The sequence below is a fragment of the Canis aureus genome, chromosome 5, assembly GCF_053574225.1.
Source record: "Canis aureus isolate CA01 chromosome 5, VMU_Caureus_v.1.0, whole genome shotgun sequence".
Classification (NCBI taxonomy): domain Eukaryota; kingdom Metazoa; phylum Chordata; class Mammalia; order Carnivora; family Canidae; genus Canis; species Canis aureus.
The window spans coordinates 81,840,505-81,858,878 of record NC_135615.1 but is presented as its reverse complement, the minus strand read 5'-3'; the positions used below and the strand labels follow the sequence as shown (position 1 = coordinate 81,858,878).

Sequence of the window (18,374 nt, the reverse complement as noted above, 5' to 3'; positions counted from 1 at the left end):
ATATATTTTTATGCATCTTTATACCACATATTTTTTATCCATTCATCTATCAACAGACACATGGGCTGCTTCCATAATTTGGCTATTGTCGATAAACTTAAGGGTGCATGTATCTTTTCAAATTAGTGTTTTCACGTGACTTGGGTAAACACTCAGTAGGGGAATTACTGGATCATAGAGTAGTTCTATTTTTAATTTTTTGAGGAACCTCCATACTATTTTCCACAATGGCTGCACCGGTTTGCATTCCCAACAGTGCATGAAAGTTCTCTTTTCTCTGCATCCTCACCAACACTTGTTGTTTCTTGTGTTTTTGAGTTTAGCCATTCTGACAGGTGTGAGGTGATTCCTCATTGTGATTTTGATTTGCATCTCCCCAGTGATGAATGATGTCGAGCATCTTTTCATGTGTCTGTTGGCCATCTGGATGTCTTCTTTGGAGACATGTCTGTTCATGTCTTCTTGCCATTTTCAATTGAATTATTTGGGTTTTTTGGGTGTTGGGTTGTATCAGTTCTTTATATATTTTGGATATTGACTCTTTATTGGATATATCATTTGCAAATATCTTCTCCCATGCAGTAGGCTGCCTTTTTGTCTTGTTGATTGTTTCCTTCACTTTGCAGAAACTTTCTATTTTGATGTAGTCCCAATAGTTTATTTTTGCATTTGTTTCCCTTGCGTCAGGAGACATATCTAGAAAAATGTTGCCATGGCTGATATCAGAGAGATTACTGCCTATGTTCTCTTCTAGAGTTTTTATGGTTTCAGGGCTCACATTTAGGTCCTTAATTTATTCTGAGTTTATTTCTGTGTATGGTGTTAGAAAGTGATCCACTTTCATTCTTTTGCTGCCTAGTTTTCCCAATACCATTTTTTGAAGAGACTGTCTTTTTCCCAATGCATATTCTTGTCTCCTTTGTTGAAGATAATTGACCATATAATTGTAGGTTTATTTCTGGGTTTTCTATTCTGTTCCATTGATCTACATGTCTATTTTTGTGCCAGTATCATACTGTTTTGATTACTGTAGCTTGGTAGTGTATCTTGATATCTGGAATTATGATATCTCTAGTTTTGTTCTTCTTTTTCAAGATTGCTTTGGATAATTTGGGGTCTTTTGTAGTTCCATACAAATTTTAGGATTATTTTTTATAGTTCTGTGAAAAATGCTGTTGGTATTTTGATAGAGATTGCATTAAATCTTTAGAGATTTTTAAAATTTTTTTTTAATTTATGATAGTCACACAGAGAGAGAGAGAGAGAGAGAGAGAGAGAGAGAGAGGCAGAGGCACAGGCAGAGGGAGAAGCAGGCTCCATGCACCGGGAGCCCGACGCGGGATTTGATCCCGGGTCTCCAGGATCATGCCCTGGGCCAAAGGCAGGCGCCAAACCGCTGCACCACCCAGGGATCCCCTAAATCTGTAGATTATTTTGAGTAGCAGGGACACTTTAACAATATTTGTTCTTCTAATCCATGAGCATGGAATATCTTTCCATTTGTTTGTGTGGTTTTCAATTTCTTTCATGTCTTATAGTTTTCAACATAAAGGTCTTTCACCTCCTTGAGTTTACTCCTAGGTATTTTATTATTTATAAAATAATTTTTATTTATAAATTTATAAATAAAAGGTATTTTTATTTATGGTGGAATTATAAATGAGATTATTTTGTTAATTTCTATTTCTGCTACTTGATGTTTAGTGTATAGAAATGTGACAGATTTCTGTATATTGGTTTTGTATCCCGCGACCTTACTGAATTCACTTCTCAGTTCTAGTAGTTTTTTGGTGTAGTCTTTAGGGCTTTCTATATACGGTATCATGTCATCTGCAAATAGTGAGTTTATTCCTTACCAGTTTGGATATCTTTTATTTCTTTTTCTTGTCTAATTGCTGTAGCAAGGACTTCCAATACTATGTTAAATAACAGTGGTGAGAGTGGACATCCTGGTCTTGTTCCTGATCTTAGGGGAAAAGCTCTCAGTTTTTTACCATCGAGTATGATGTTAGCTGTGGACTTTTATTTAAGACTTAAAGGTATGTTCCCTCTAAACCTACTTTATTGAGAATTTTTAAAAAGTTATTTAAATTCAATTTGCCAACATATAGTATAACACCCAGTGCTCATCTTGTTGAGGATTTTTATCATGAAGGGATGTTGTGCTTTGTTGAATGCTTTTTCTCCATCTGCTGAAGTGATCATATGGTTTTTATCCTTCTTGTTATGTGATGTATCATGATGATTGATTTGCAAATATCGAACCACTCTTGTATCCCAGTAATAAATCCCACTTGATTGTGGTGAATAATTTTTTAGTGTATTTTTGCTAACATTTTGTTGAGGATTTTTGCATCTGTGTTCATGAGAGATATTGGCCTGTAGTTCTCTTTTTTGATGTCTTTATCTGGTTTTGGTATCAGGATCATGTCCTCATAGAATGAATTTGGAAGCTTTCTACCTCTCTGTTTTTTGGAATAGTTTGAGAAGAATAGGTATTAACTTTTCTTTAAACATTTGGTAGAATTCACCTGTGAAGCCATCTGGTCCTGGACTTTCATTTGTTGGGAGTTTTTTGATTACTGATTCAATTTCATTGCTGGTAATCAGTCTGTTCAAATTTTCTATTTCTTTCTGATTCAGTTTTGGTAGGTTGTATGTTTCAAGGAATATATTCATTTCTTCTAGGTTGTCCAATTTCTGATACGTCATTTTTCATAATATTGTCTTACAATCATTTGTATTTCTGTTGTGTCTGTTTATTTCTCCTCTTTTGTTTCTGATTTTGTTTATTTGAGTTCTCTCTCTTTCTCTTCGAGTCTGGCTGAAGTTTATCAATTTTGTTTGATCTTTTTAAAGAACCAGATCCTGGTTTCGTTAATCTGTTCTGTTGTTTTTTTAGTTTCTATTTCATTTATTTCTTCTCTGAGTTTTAGAATTTCCTTCCTTCTACTGGTTTTTAATTTTGTTTGTTGTTCTTTTTCTAGCTCGATTAGGTGTAAGATTAGGTTGTTTGAGCTTTGCTTCTTGAGCTAGGCCTGTATTGGTTATAAACTTCCTTCTTAAAACAGCTTTTGCTGCATCCCAAAGATTTTGGACCACTTTCATTTTCATTTGTCTCCATGTACTTTTTTATTTCCTCTTTGATTGCTTGTTTCATTGATTGAAACATTCATTGTTTAGTGGCATGTTATTTAACCTCCATATGTATTTGTGGTCTTTCTAGATTTTTTTCTTGTGGTCGACTTCTAGTTTCATAGTATTGTAGTCAGAAAAGATGCATGGTATGACTTTAATCATTTTGAATTTTTTGAGACTTGTTCTGTGGCCTAATATGTGATCTTGATTCTGGAGAAAGTTCTGTCTGCACTTGAAATGAATGTGTACTCTGCTGTTTTGGGATGGAATATTCTCTATGTATCTGTTATATCCATCTGGTCCAACGTGTCACTCCAAGCCACTGTTTCCTTGTTAATTTTCTGTTTGGATGATCTGTCCACTGATGTAAGTGAGATGTTAAAGTTTCCTACTATGATCGTATTACTGTCAATTACTTCCTTTATGTTTGTTATTAGCTACTTTATGTATTTGGGTGCTCCCAGGTTGGGTGCATAAATATTTACAATTGTTATATCTTCTTGTTGGATTGTTCCCTTTATCATTATATATGGACATGTTAAATTTAAAGTGCCCGTTAGACACTCAAGGGAGATGTTCAAAAAGCAGTTAACTATATGGGTCTGGAGATGGAAAGTAAGGGTTCTAAGCATATCAACATGGTGATCATCATGGGGGTGGGTGTCACCAGACAAGAGAACTGAGCACCAGGTAGGCTCGAGCCAGCTGGGGCACACTTACAGGAGTGCATACTAGGTGACCGTGCCTGTTGCTTAGTGCTACTCCAATAATGCAGTCTGGAACTGGAGGGGAGGAAGCCACAGAATGGAATCACAGGCCCACTCGACCCACTGGTAGCTGGATCTGAGCTAAACCCATTGGTCACCTGACCACTGCAAGCCTCTACTCTGACTGGCAGATGGCCATGAAATGTGAGTCTCCTGCAATTAGCCTCAGTTCACAGCTCGTGTCCAATATAGCTGGAAAAGTCTGATTATTTCCTTTCCCCCAGTGCATAGTCACCTGGTAAAGATTGTGATTTCCTTTGGAGAAGGCTAGGGGCGAGGTGAACAGTACACATTTTTAGCAGTAGCGCAGGGTCCTTCCCTAACAGGACCCAATTCTCCATTTTTTTAGGAAGTTTATGAGCCTGTTGCCAAACACAGCCATGACAGTATTTAAAATTAAACTCTATGTGCTTACAATTCAATAAATTATGTTTAAAACAAAGGTAATAACTCAAAATGCACCACTTCCTTACTATTTTACTATACTCTACCATAATCTATGCTCTGAGGTCATTCACCTTTCTATGGTAGAAATTGTTATTTAGGGGGTGCTATTGTGCATTTCTTTGCGACTCTGAATTCAGTGACATTGCATCGGTAACTTGAAATTGACCATTGGTGGAAGTCTCTAGACCACAGAAATTGGCAAAGCCTACAAACCGGAACTCCATTTATTGTTTTATTGATGAAGGAAAGTAACGCAGATTAAATTTAAAAGTGTGTTACATTGTGATTAGCACAAAAAAGTGAGGTGTTTGTCCAGTATTACGTGGCTCAGCAAAGAAGTTGCTAGTATCACCAATAGAGTGAGGCCAGTCTCCGTGGCTTCGCTTTCATTTTACTCTTGAACACAAATGAAAATATCAATCCACATTTATGTCACGTATCACATTTCATGACAACATATCTATTGGGGAAAGAATGAGCAGATTGGGATGCGACTCTGTTGGTGGAGCTGTGGTTGAATGGCCAGCATTGTTTGGCTGTGGTTGCGGGCGGCATTCTGTAAGAATTTGGGGGGGGATTTATGGGATTTACAAGTAATTTTACAATGAAGAGTCACATATATTGTACTATTGTTAATATTCTGTGTGCTACACATCATTGACATCAGTAACATTAATAATAAACTTAAATATGCACTCGCCCCACAACTGGTAGTGGTTAACGGGGGGGCCAGCCTGCCCCTGCCTGGGCACTCTGCAGTTAAGAGGGCAGGGCAGCAAGGGAGAAGCCCAGGGGAGGAGAGGAGAGCCTGTGTCCCACAGGCCAAGTGAGAAGTGTTTCAAGGACGACAGCTGATCGTTTGGGTCCGAGGTCCCTGATGGATCTCAAGAGGAGGAAGACAAGGGACCTCTGGAACTGGCATGAGAGCGGTTTCATTGGCACAGAGAGGAGGAGACCCTGATTAGGGGCAGGTTATAGGGACAAGGGGAGACAGGATTGGGCAGCAAGCACACACAACTCCCGAGGCATTTTTCTGTAAAGGAAAGGAGCCAAAGAGACAAAGGTGTGGTGTCCAAGCTGTCACCCCCCACCTCTCCACCTCCGGTTGGGTGGATCATAGGCGAGAAACAGAGGGAGAGACAGGGCGGCCCAGTCCTGTCCCTGTCTTGGGTACCAGTTCATTCTGATGCTGCACACAAGTTCCACCTGGATGTCGGAACGCACAGCCCAGACCCCAAAGCCTGGCCCCAGGACTTGGCTTATCTGCAACCTTGGGACCAAAGACCCCAGTGCCCAGGAGATGGAGCCCCAAGATGGGCCTGAGACCCTAGCCCCTCCCCACCAGGCTCTCCAGCCCCCACAAATGTTGTGAGGCTGCCAGGCAGTGGTAAGAGTCACTTGGGGTTGGCGGTCATGAATCTGAGTGGAATGAGCTGGCAGGTTAGCAGGTGGTATCGGTGGGCTGCTGGTGGCGGGCGCAGTTCTTGGTAATGACAGAGTTCGGGGTCTGTCCTGGGCGAGGGTGGCCGAGGCTGGATGGGGGCCAGGGTCGCCTGAAGAGGAGGAGGTCAAGCACCGGGGCGCCAGGGTGCTGGCCCATCACCCCCACGGCTACTGAAATAGGAAGTGGGGGCAGCAGCGCTGGAGCTGGTGGCAGGAGCCAGTCCCCTCTAGGAATGCGGGCAGAGGGACAATGCCATGGAAGTGACAGAGAGGAGCACACTGGGCTCCTGCTCATCTCGGGGCCCGGCGGTAGGGGAGGTGAGGGGGAAGTGGCCCCATTGGCAGGGCTGCAGGGGGGCCCCTGCCCACTGTGGGGTCAGGCTTCTGTTGTAGTGCGGAGGTCAGGGAAACACTCTGAGATGTGGTTGAGGCCACGGTGCAGGTGACAGCACGTGGGACTGTCCAGGAGTGGGGGCAGGTGGGAGATGGGGTCAGATGAGAGGGTGAGCGTCTGGGGTACTTGGGTTTCTAGGGTGACTAATGAAACCAGGATGAAGGGCAGGCAAGATAGGAATTCCTGAAGGTACCGGGCCCACGGGGATGCGGGGCCACGAGTGTGGGGTGGCGTGGGGGGGTCTTGCCAGTGGGCCCACAGGGCCCCAGCCCCTTCTCCACTCCGGCCGCATTTATAAAATGGGGATAATGATAACTGCCTTGCTGAGCCTCAGAGATCAGGTGCTGAGCAGGACTTGGGGTTGTTGTAACTCTGACCACTGACACCATTATCATCGGAGGCAGTCTGATGGGCACAGGTGACCGTGGTGGGGTGACTGGTTACTCTAGAGGGTTCAATATCTCAGTGGGTCCTCAGGGGTCCAGGAAAAGATAGAGGCCGGAGGATACACCAGAGGACCCCTCTGGCCCAGCATCTTTGCAGTCAGGTGCATCTAGCAAGTGGACATGACCTTAAGTGGTGGCCTTGAGGCTGGTGGCTGTCTGGGGAGCGGCAGGGGAGAGCCATGACAAATAGGGGAGGGAGAAGGACCGACATGTCAGTGCTGTTGTCCAACTGCCCCTCTAGGGTATGGGCTCCCCATGGGGGGCCTAGCTTGAGGGATAGGGAGGAGGGGGAGAAGGTGGGGGCAAGGCACAGCATTAAATGGGGTGCTGGAGGGTTTCACTGAGAAGCCTTGAAGAGGGTAAGGAATGAGCCTTGTGGATATCTGGGGGAAGAGCTAGTGCAAAGGCCCTGAGGCAGGACAGACTGGGAACTGTGTGGAACAGCAAGGAGGTCAGTGTGGCTGGAGCAGAGTGGGCGGGGGGAGCTCTGTGAGGAGGAGAGGTCGGGAGGTGGCAGGGGCAGATCACAGGGGGCCCTGTAAGTCCCGTGAGGCCTTTGCCTTTTACTGAGTGACGGAACCACTGCTTTTGAGGCAAGGAACAATACAATTGGCTTCAGTGGGCCATGTGCAGGGCAGGCTGGAGGGGGCACAGGTGGGTCCGGGGAGACCCCTGAGGAGCTGCCCAGCAATCGGGTGGCGGCGGTTGGGGTGGTGAGAGGTGGACAGCCGAGTGGGTTTCCTATCGGGTCGGGGAATTTGGAAGTCCAGAATGGGAAGTCTTGGGGTGGGGGTGGGGGTGGGGGTCCAGAGGTCTGCTGCCTCTGCTCCGGGAGCCTCAGGGACCGCTGACGGAGTGGGGGGTACATGCCGTGGGTTGGCCTCACACCCTGCTCCCTTTGTCTGTCTCATGTCCTGGGTACTGTGTGGGATCCAGCGAAAGGGCCCTGCGCCTAGGCCGAAGCCCCACGGCCAGTGCTCGGCTCCCACTCCTCGGGTTACAGATGGGGAGACTGAGGCCGGAGGACAGGACAGGTGCCCAGGGTGGGTCACATCGAGCAGGGAGGGAGCCCAGGCTGCCCGGTGCCCAGTCGGCCGGTCTCCTGGCCGGGGGCAGGCCCCTCCCGCTCCCCTGCCCAGCTATTGGGGGTGCCGCTGTGGGGTCTCCCTCGGGGCCCCCTGGAACCTTTCCTCTCTCATTTCTGGCAGTGATGTGCCCAAGGGGGCCAAGACCTTCGGGGTCTCTGGGAGCTCTGGAGTGGAGGTGTTTGTGGTCTACGACCCAGCACGGGTGACGGTGCCCCCAGATGAGTCCCGCTGGCCGCTGGCCGCCGACGTGGAGGTGACCCTGTCCGTGGACGCGGCCAGTAAGGACTTGAATGATCTCAAGGTAAGAGGCCACGTCTCCGCGGCCAGGGGCTGCGTCTCCCACCCCCGCCCAAGCACAACCCCATTCACCCATCACTCTCCTCGGCCAGACCCCACGAGGCTCTGATGCCGACACCCGCAGAGCACATCTTGGGGCCGCTCTGCAGACACCCCGGGACACGCAAGCCCACCCCGAGCCTGCCACGTCCCCCAGCCACGGGTAGATACTCCCATGAAAACAGCCTGCCGACTCACCCCCTCAAGTTCGCGGGCGCCCTCGTGTTGATCCCTGTGACCCGCCCACGCACAGACCCTAAAGCAAGCCCTACGTGTGGCAGGTGGGGCTCTGTAGCGACACCCCGTGCACACGCACGCACGCACGCACACGTGCCCGAAGACACGGGCGCCTATCCAGATGTCGTGTGTCCCCGCATCGAAGAAGAAAGCTTCTCTTTCACGGACAAGCCCCTCGTCACCCGCCCCCAGGCACCCACCACACACATAGACACCCACTGGTCCGTGGACACGGCCCTTCCTCCCCCGACGGGGAAAAGGCAGAGGCTGTGCAGCTGTTGAGAGCCTGCCCTGGGGCCTGCCCTGGGGCCTGCCATGGGTTCAAATCCTGCCTCCCCTGCTTACGGGCTGCGAGCCGGCAGGGAGCGCCGAGGCCCTCCCTGTGAATGGGCCCGGTCTCCTGGGCCCATCTTGGGTGCTCGCTGAGATGGCCTGGGTGGAGCGCTTGGCATGGGTTCTGGATGGTGGGAAAGACTCTGTGGCCATTGAGGTGGGGGTGGGGAGGGCATGTGGTCATTGTTCCCGTTTTACAGATGAAGAAACGGAGGCCTACCAGGCTGAGTGACTTGTCCGTGTCAAAGGCGTCAGCTGCCCCTTCCCTCATTCCTCCTCCCTGACCTCTCCGTGGGCTCCCGAGGGTCCGGCTGTGTCCTGTGGGATCCACCCCGCCCTACTCAGCCCTCCTTGCTCCTCAGCCCAGCCCTGGGGCCAGGGAGGCATGGCCAGCCTCTCTAGCTGGGCAAGGCGGCTCTGAGTCCAGGCCAGGAGCCTAGAACCTTGGACCTTCTGCAGTGGGGAGCACCTAGAGATGCCCAGGCCGCCCCTGCCTCTAAGCGGGACTGTCGGGGTGTCTCCCCATGCCCCCTGCCACTACCATCTCTGAAGGGGTGGCCGTGCCAGCTTAGGGCTGACCGTGTCTGTCCCCACAGGTCAAGGTGTCCTACTTCGGGCAGCACGAGGGCGGTGCCCTGGGCCACAGCGTGCTCTACCTCACTGGCGTCGGTAAGCACCGCCTCCCTGGCTCCCCGTGAATCCCCTCACCCTCCACCTTGCCCGCTTGGGGGTCTCAGGGGGCCCCCTGGTGCCAGGCTCATGGCCATCTTCCTCCACCTTGAGGAGCTTCTTCAGAAGCCTTCAATTGACCCAGGGAAGGAGACCCAGCAGTGCTTAGGGCCACCAGAATCCAGAAACGGCACTGCCCACGGCCCAGCAGCTACACCCACGTGGGCCTCCTCCATCCCGAGTCCCACCTGCCACCCCCTGGACTCCAGGGGTCCACGAGCCACCTTCAGCCAGAGCCCGGGCAGGCGGCTCTACGAACTGCAGAACCAGCACCTAGAACCTCAGGCCTTGTCCCCATCGGCCAGAGCCAGGGCCACCAGGAGCCAGCAATCCAGCATCCGTAGATATGCAAGAAATTCAAGGGCCAGAGACTCGGGCCCCCCAGCATCCAGGGCCCCAGGGGGCGGCCACACGGCCTCCTGGGCATCGGTGTGGTCCCCAGATAGGTCCTCCTGGGTCCCGTGGGCAGAGCTCGCCGGGGCCCCGGCCTCAAGGGCGTGAGGACAGAACTGGCTCCGGCTCGGCAGCTGCTCTCCCTCCCTTTTCAGACATCTCCCTGGATGTCGACACGGCTCGCAGGGGCAAGGTGAAGAGGAGCCACGGCGACAAGGTGAAACTCTGCTGGCTCGCCCACGATGGCAGGGCTGGCAGGCGGGCCCGCCTGGGGGCGATGGGTCCGACCGTGTGGGGAGCCCATCTGCAGGCTGCCAGGCTGGGACAAGTGGGCGTAACTTAGACTGTGTGACCGATGTGCCGGGCGACTCGTGCGCGAGCCTCCCTGAGTCCATCTGCTCCGCTTAGGGCTTGGGGTTGGCTCTTTTGCTTGATGCCTCTTCCTTCGCTGTATTTGCACCCCCTCCCCCCGACACGGTAAGTGCCTCATGGACACTTAGCCTCATTGTCAAGTGACTGGCTGAAGTTGAAGGCTGGGAGAAGACAAGGCCTCTGGCAGAGAGGCTGGGTGGACAGGAGGGTGGGGTGGGCTCGAGGCACGACCATATGGGGAGTATCTGAAGCCATCCTGGAAGGGGTAGAAGGTGTAGTTTGTAGGGAAAGAGCCATGAGGATAGGCTTTGAGGACAAGATGAGGAGGGGCAGCCTTGGGGGGTTGTGCGGGTGGCTCACTGCACAAGGTTGCTTGGCTAAGGTGGTGCGTGGGGCTGTGGCACAGGTCACGTCTTGCGCCCTGGCATAGGGCAGCATTTACTAAGAGAGGTGGACACGTGTGTCCCATGGGCTAGCAGTGGCCCTGTGAAGTCCCCCAGATGAGCGTGAATCCCACCCCTGGGACTGGGAGCTGATTTCCCAGAGCCTTCCTTTCCGTGACGCAAGGCAAGCGGGCCCTGCCCTGTGGGGCGTGCGGGGGACTGAGCAGAGGTGTGTCAGGGAGAGCTGCAGTCAGAGGCCGGGCTGCAGCATCCTTCCACCTCAGCTTAGGCCTCCTTGCAGGGCCTGCGGAACTGAGGGTGGGTGCCAGAGATGTCTGCGGGACAGGGCCCGGGAGAGTGCTGAGAGGGGGGACGTTTCCCTGGGATCATCCAGCCAGTGAAGTTCAGGGCAAGGCAGCCTCTGTCCCCCAGGCAGGGCCAAAGCTCAATGGGCTGGTGAAGGTTTTTTCTGGAATAACCTCCCTCCTGAAGGTGGGACACCACCCTTCCTCCTCCAGGGCGATGGCCACTGTGTAAGGTTGCACAGGTTGTTCACTGCAGAAAAGTGGGGTGGATCTGGGTCAAGAGACCTGGAACTCCAGTCTCCAAACCTATGATCCCTCCTTAAATCTTGAAGCAAACCCCGAATACGCAAGTCTCTGTGTTAACAAAGCAGCCGGCCCTGGCCAACTCCAGAGCCCCTTCCCAGGCCCTCTGGGTCCCACTGACCCCCAAAGCCTCTTGTTTTTATTATAGAAAACCTGGCGCTGGGGGCCCGAGGGCTATGGGGCCGTCCTGCTGGTGAACTGTGACCGGGACAGTGTCATGTCCAGAGGGCCCGACCTCACCGACAGCCAGCTGACGTCACTGGATGGTGCGTGACGGAGGGTGTGCGGGGTTGGCCAGGGCAGTGGTGTGGGCAGCAGTGGCTGGGGAGGCGGTGGGGGCGGCCTGTTGGAGGGGCGCAGGGAGGGTGGTCTCAAGGGCACCCGTCCTCCAGACCTGCAGGACATGTCCCCCATGGTGCTGAGCTGTGACGGCCCAGACAGGCTCTTCGACAGCCACAAGCTGGTCCTGAACGTGCCCTTCTCGGACTCCAAGCGAGTGGGGGTCTTCTGTGCTAGGGGTGAGTGGCCTGGTGGGGCTGCTTCCTCCCGGCTCCGCTCATCCTCTGCTCCCCAAAGCCTTTCTTCTCTTACCCCAGCCCCATCTTCCAGCATCTTCCGTAACTCAGCTCGCAGCATGCCACCTAAGAAGGAGGTTCCAAGACGAGTCCCAGGTTTATAGACGGGGTAACGGGCTCGGATGCACGATTCCGCTGTCTGGCGGAGCAGGGATCCGAACCTGGGTCTCCCAAGCACCAAGGCTCCTGCTCTTTCCACGGGTGCTCCGTCCTCTACCCAGGGGGCCGGCTCGAGGGGGAGCGGGAACTCGGGAAGCAGAGGCCCCAGCCAGCCCTGAGGACCCGGCTGCTCTGCTAAGAGATTTTATGAATCACAATCTGTGGCTTTAAAACAAAACAAAAAAACCAATCCTTAACCCTGACCGGCCTGTGTTCATTTTTATAAATAGCAAGAGGCTTCTCCTGCCCTCATCTTTCTCCCCCCTCACCTCCCTCTGTGCAAACGGACCCAGAACTCGTCGTTCTGGCCACAGGAGCCTGGTAGGAGCCAGAACCTTCCTCCCAGACCCAGTCCTGGGAGTTTAGGAGGAGGCGCTGCTTGGAGACACTTCCCGCGACACCAGAACATAAGCAGCATCTCTGAGTGAAGGGATGACCTTTCCTGCTGAGAAGAAGAAGAGCCTGCCAGGGGGACATTTCCTGGGCACCCCTCGGGGGGGACAGATGGGGGCACAAGTCCTACACGCCAGGCGCTTTTGCTTTTTTTAAATTTTAATTTTAATTTCTTCAGACCAGGCTTATTTATTTATTTATTTATTTATTTATTTATTTATTTATTTTTAAAGATTTATTTATTCATGAGAGACACAGAGAGAGAGGCAGGGACACAGGCAGAGGGAGAAGCAGGCTCCATGCACGGAGCCCGACGCGGGACTCGATCCCAGATCCCAGGATCACAGCCTGAGCTGGAGGCAGACACCCAACCACTGAGCCACTCAGGCGTCCCTTTCAATTTATTTTTAAAAGCGCCTGATCTGGGGACCCCTGGGTGGTTCAGCGGTTGGACACCTGCCTTTGGCTCAGGGCGTGACCCCAGGGCCTCGGGATCGAGTCCCGCATCGGGCTCCCTGCATGGGGCCTGCTTCTCCCTCTGCCTGTGTCTCTGCCTCTCTCTCTCTCTCATGAATAAATAAATAAAATCTTTAAAAAAAAACCCTAACCTTCTAAATAAATATATAAAAATAAAAGTAAATTGAGGTGAAATGCACATAATTGCAAGCAGCCACTTGAACGCGGACAGCTCAGGGGCGCTCAGTGCATCCTCGCTGCTGCGCGACCACCACCTCTTTCTAGCTGCAAGACTCACCCCCACATAAAGCCTCGTGGCCTCAGCACTCAGTCCCCATCCCCTCCCCCACCCCGCCCCCCGCCGCCCCCAATCCTAGGCAACCAGGACTCTGTCCCTGTGGACGTCCCTACCTGTGTTGGATATTCCCTGTAAATGGAATCACACGATACGTGGCCTTTTGCGTCCGGCTTCTTTCACTGCGCATAATATTTAATATTTTCAAGGTTCCTCCCTATGGTAGCGCGTGTCAGTACCTCGTCCCTTTGCGTGGGTGAAAAATATCCCTTTCTGTGGACGGGCTATGTTTTGGTTATCCATTGTCCAGTTGATGGACATTTGGGTATTTTTCACCTTTTGTGCCAGCTGCTTTTATCTCTTTACCTGATTTTTAAAAAGATTTTATTTTATTTATTTATTCATGAGAGACACACAGAGAGAGGCAGAGACACGGGCAGAGGGAGAAGCAGGCCCCATGCAGGGAGCCCGCTGGGGGACTTGATCCCCGGCCCCGGGATCACGCCCTGAGCTGAAGGCAGACGCTCCGCCGCTGAGCCCCCCAGGCGCCCTCTTTATCTGATTTAAGGCTCATGCTGACCTCATGAGACACAGATGAGGAGGTGAGGCTCAGAGAGGCTGAGTCATTGAGCCAGGGTCACACAGCCTGCCCGTGCCAGGGCTCGAGGGGAGCGCAGGTGGCTCTGGCCGGCTCCCCGGCCTCTGGTCTCCTTCCTCCCGTCCGCAGTCCCAGCACGGACGGGCCCTGACTCTGGTTTCCCGTAGGCGGCAATTCCCTCGAGGACTACAAGCAGGTGCTCGGGCCTCAGCGCCTGTCCTATGACGTGGAGCGGCAGCGGGGGGAGCGGAAGATCAACTTCTTTGTGGAAGGACTCGCCTTCCCTGACACCGATTTCTTGGGGCTGGTGTCCCTCAGTGTCAGCCTGGTGGACACGGGGGTACGTACCGTGTTGGGGGGCTGGGCTAGGGGCGCTGAAGGTTTAGGGGACCAGCCCAGAGCCTCTAGGGCTGGTGGCCGGAGGCCTGGGGGAGCTTGAGGCCTGATGGGGCTCTCTGCAGGGCCCATCTAGTCCTCATTTCCCCCCCAGACCCTGCCTGAGGTGCCCCTCTTCACAGACACCGTGGCCTTCCGCGTGGCTCCCTGGATCATGACCCCCAACACCCAGCCCCCCCTGGAGCTGTATGCGTGCAGGTGAGGCCTCACCCCTCCTGCAGCAATCCCACCATCTCTGGCCTCGCAGAGACAGGAACAGAACGCTCCTGCCTGGATAGAGGCATCGAGGTCACCCGCGGGTACAGGCTGGGGCAGGGGGAGCAGGAGGCTGGCTTGGGCCGGTCAGCCCCACCGTATCCTGTGCAGCGAAGGCCCGGCTGAGGTCACCAGCTCTGGCGCCGGGGTCCCTGCCTGTGCAGCCCCAGGATGGCTTGGACCTAGACCGGGTGGCGAGGCCGGGCTCTGCTGAGGCCGTGGGCAGGTGCAGGAGCCTGGGTGCACCCTGCTGTGGGTGTGCCTCTGGGCCTGCAGAGAATGCGGGAGCCCAGCCTCCACATCGGCTGCGGGCCCCCGCCCAGCCCCGGACCCTCGCGCTTCTGCTGTCTCTTGGGGCCCCGGTCAGGCTTGGGCGGGTGAGCCTTGCTTGGCAAGGCCGCTCCGGGTCCCTGTGTCAGAGGTCAGTCCAGTGGACAGGCCCGCAGCTGACCTGGAGCCTACGTCAGGAGGCAGGAAGGTGTGGAGACGTAGGCTTGCTCCGCAGGCGTTCGGAAGAGAAGTCTTTCTTTCCCTTTGCTCAGTGACTGCACCCTGACCCCTGTGCGTAGGCCAAAGGAGCAGGGGTGGCTGGGGCTCCTTGTCCCTGCCCTGCCACCTTAACCCCATCTGCAGGTGACCTTCTCCCTGGCTGCCCTACTGGCCGTGTGCCCGGCCTTCGGGCTCCACACACCTGGGCTTGCCCCTCCCCTTGCACCCACCCCCTGATAGATCTGGGGACACGATCTGCATCTGCCTTCCTAGGGTAGGGGCTGTGTTTGAAACCCTATACCCAGGGACCACACGGGGCCGAGTGCGGACGGGACCCAGGCCACCACGGTCAGAGGTCATTGTCACGTCCTCTCTCCTCGTTTCTTACAGTGTGGTAGACTCTCATGGCCCAAATAAGAAATTTCTGGAAGACATGTCTGACCTAGCGTTGAAAGCCAACTGCAAGCTGGTCATCTGCCCTCAGGTTGAAAATCGAAATGACCGCTGGATCCAGGTGGGTGCTGGAGCAGTGGGGGTAGCCTGGGATGCCTGGGTCCCCAGCCTTCACCCTGACTTTGGGAAATGGGGACTGCACAGGCTCCGAAGCATCCTTGGTCTCCCGATAGAAGCCAGGCCTCGGTTGGGACGGGGTGGCGAGGCGCAGGCAGCTTAGGGTAATGCCTGCCCACTGCCCACGTCACCCCAGTCTCTCCTGTTTCCCCCAAATGCTTGGGTTCCAGACAGAGTTGTCTCCCAGTTGGGGTCCTAGGAGGCCTCATCTGCACCCCCGAGGCATGTACCCCCAGGTCTTAGGGGGCAGCTGGGGCCCCGTCCTGGTCCAGGTCACCTCATTAGGCAAATCACACTCTGGGACACCGCTGTGATCTCTTCTTCTCCCCTCCCAGGACGAGATGGAGTTTGGCTACACGGAGGCCCCTCACAAAGCCTTCCCAGTGGTCTTTGACTCCCCCCGAAACCGAGGTCTGAAGCATTTCCCTTATAAGCGGATCCTGGTAGGTGGCAAAGGGCAGAGTGGGGGTCCCTTGGGTGGCTCCTCCTATAGCACCCTGCAATCGGCCTTCCCTGGTCCTGGTCTTTGTCCTTAGGGGGCGAAAGGGACACAAGTGGAGGGCATGCAAATAACATGCAAATTACATGCGAGTGACATGCAAATGACATGCAAATCCCCCCTGTTCCAGGAGGGACAGGAGTAAAGTCCTCCTGGGGAGCCCTCCTCCCCCATGTGGGTGGGGGTCAGCAGGGGAGTTAGCTCTGGGGAGACCAAACTGCCTTTTGTGGGAGATGCACCGTTCGTCAGCTCTCACGACTGGCTTTCATGAGGCGGGGCCTCTTCCCAGGTAACAAGTGTTTTCTGAACACCTGCTGCTGCCAGGCCCCATGCTGCCTCTCACGCGCAGGATGGGGACAGAGCCGCCCCGGCCACCGAGCTAGCGTGTGTTCCAGGCCCCCGGCCCTAGCTCTATAGGTCACCCCCCAATCCTGAGCCCTGTGGATAGCTGCTGTTTTGATCCCCTCTTTCCCCGAGGCCTGGAGAGGTTAAGTAACTCAGCCTGGGCCACGCAGCTCGTGGCACCGAGATGCAAAACCAAGGGACTGTCTCCGCAGCCCTCCCACTAGGCGGCTCTGCCTGTTTACGGGCTCCCACACCCCCGGCACCAGCACGGTGCCCGTGTCCAAGTGGGGGCCGTGAGCGGGGAGTCCGGGAGCTCATGATGGGCACCCAGAGCGGGGCGCCGACCTCAGCCAGAGGGGCCAGGGCCGGGTCCCAGTGCAGGTGACAGCGAGCCCTGCGGGGTGACTCTGTATCAGCCAAGGGCCTGACCCCAAGCCCAGGCTCGCCCTGGCCTGGACGTCCCCTGCTGGTCTCTGCCCTCATGGTTACTCCGTCCCCCCTCCCCTTGCTCTGCGTCTAACTTGCTGTTCTTTTCCTGCCTGGAAGCGGAGGCAGGATTTTCCGACCCTCTCTCCTCCTAACACGGGTGCTCAGAGCTGCGGCCATTTCCGAGCGTGCAGCCTGGCGAGCACCTGCAGGGGCCGGTGTGCTGCGTGCTTGTCACCTCTCACTTCAAAGTAGTGTCTGGTTTCTGCTTGGACTTCTGCGTTGACCTATGAGTTCTCTAGAAGCAGCGTGTTGCCTGGTTTCCCAACAGTCGGGGATTTTTTGAGTTACCGTCCTGTTTCGGGCTTGGACTTTAATTGCACCCCCACCCCAGCCCCTACCCCACAGCTGTCACTTCCTGTCCTAACTGACCCCTCATTCTGGGGTGGGGGGGGCTTGCTGGTCCTCCCCTAGGGTCCCGACTTTGGATACGTAACCCGGGAGATCCTGTTCGCCGGCGCCTCCAGCCTTGACTCTTTCGGCAACCTGGACGTCAGCCCGCCGGTCACCGTGGGCGGCAAGGAGTACCCCCTGGGCCGCATCCTCATCGGCAGCAGCTTCCCCAAGTGAGAGGCCTGGCGGGAGGTGGGGGGCGCGTGGGGACCCCCCTACATACACCCTCCAGGTCTCCGGTCTGAGAAACAGTCTTAATTCCCGTGAGCGGTCCTGCAGTCAAAGACTGAGACCTAGAATCTTAGATTTGAAAGCTTCTGGAATCTTTGGAGAAAACTCACGAACTAGTGACTCCCGGTCTCGGGCCTGCCTAGTATTTCGTGAGCCTCATTAGTCACCCACTACGTATGTAGGGGGAGGCCTTACGTAAAAAGCCCGATTTCCAGTTTCTTCTGAAACATCGGACTTGCCAGATGGTGCAGAGGCAGGAGATGCACCCGGTGACCCGTCCCAGGAGGAGGTTAAAATAGCTGCTGTTCTAGCAGCAGCTGAAAGGGCTCACAGGTCACCATGTGGCTACAGGCAAACGGTACGACACCAGGGTGGTGGAGGTGACTTGTGGGTTCCTCCCTGGACAGCTGTCATCAGGCAGGACACAGGGGATTTAGAGGTTAGTGCTTAGACAGGTGACAGTACCTGCTAAATCCCCCCGAACGGGCCCCCACCCTGCCTGCAGGCCACCCAACAATGGGGTGCGCGGCATAGGGATCCTGGGGGGGCCGTTTGTTTCCTGCCTGGGGTGTCAGCCCACGCCAGGCACCAGAGGCCACCTTCTCCTTTGGGTGTGGGTGGGCATGGAAACCAGGTGAAAATGTGAAGCCCTGACTGACACCCAGAGTGGCCAGGCAGTGACAGGAAGGCCACTCAGCCTTGAGCGGTGGCCCTGGTGGCCTCAGGGCTGCGCCCAGGCGAGGCGGGGTCTCCTGGCACCGACACCAGGCACGTAGCTGGGTGGCCAAGCTGGGTAGAGCAAGAGGAATGCTCACCTTGCGGGTGACTCATGCTCAGACACCATCCGGGTCCCGATCCGCTGCCCCAGAGGTAGAAGGACCTTGGGGCCTCTGCCGGGTGCTGGGTGGTCATCCCGCACTCCAGAGGGGGACCCAGGAGGAAGGAGCGCAAGCTTTGGAGCATGCGTGGACTTGGATTTGAGTCCTACCTCTGCCACATACGAGTCACCTGTTTTTGGGGTCTACCACCTAAGCAGGCCTGACGACAGTGCCTGGCATGCAGTGGGTGCTCAACAAACTCATTCGAAGCTATTACCCTCATGCCCAGGATGTGCCAGGCA

At 54.3% G+C, this 18,374-nt stretch overlaps 1 protein-coding gene across 1 annotated transcript in view; it reads left to right on the top strand.

Moving 5' to 3' along the window:
- PADI1 (peptidyl arginine deiminase 1) overlaps positions 1 to 18,374 on the top strand; it is a 41,164-nt gene that overhangs the window by 12,053 nt on the left and 10,737 nt on the right. The window contains exons 2-11 of the mRNA XM_077899433.1: positions 7,844 to 8,024; positions 9,226 to 9,298; positions 9,907 to 9,968; positions 11,263 to 11,380; positions 11,507 to 11,632; positions 13,758 to 13,930; positions 14,081 to 14,184; positions 15,121 to 15,244; positions 15,636 to 15,743; positions 17,045 to 17,196. Of these exons, the coding sequence (XP_077755559.1) occupies positions 7,844 to 8,024; positions 9,226 to 9,298; positions 9,907 to 9,968; positions 11,263 to 11,380; positions 11,507 to 11,632; positions 13,758 to 13,930; positions 14,081 to 14,184; positions 15,121 to 15,244; positions 15,636 to 15,743; positions 17,045 to 17,196 (1,221 nt within the window). The remainder of the gene's footprint in view (positions 1 to 7,843; positions 8,025 to 9,225; positions 9,299 to 9,906; positions 9,969 to 11,262; positions 11,381 to 11,506; positions 11,633 to 13,757; positions 13,931 to 14,080; positions 14,185 to 15,120; positions 15,245 to 15,635; positions 15,744 to 17,044; positions 17,197 to 18,374) is intronic.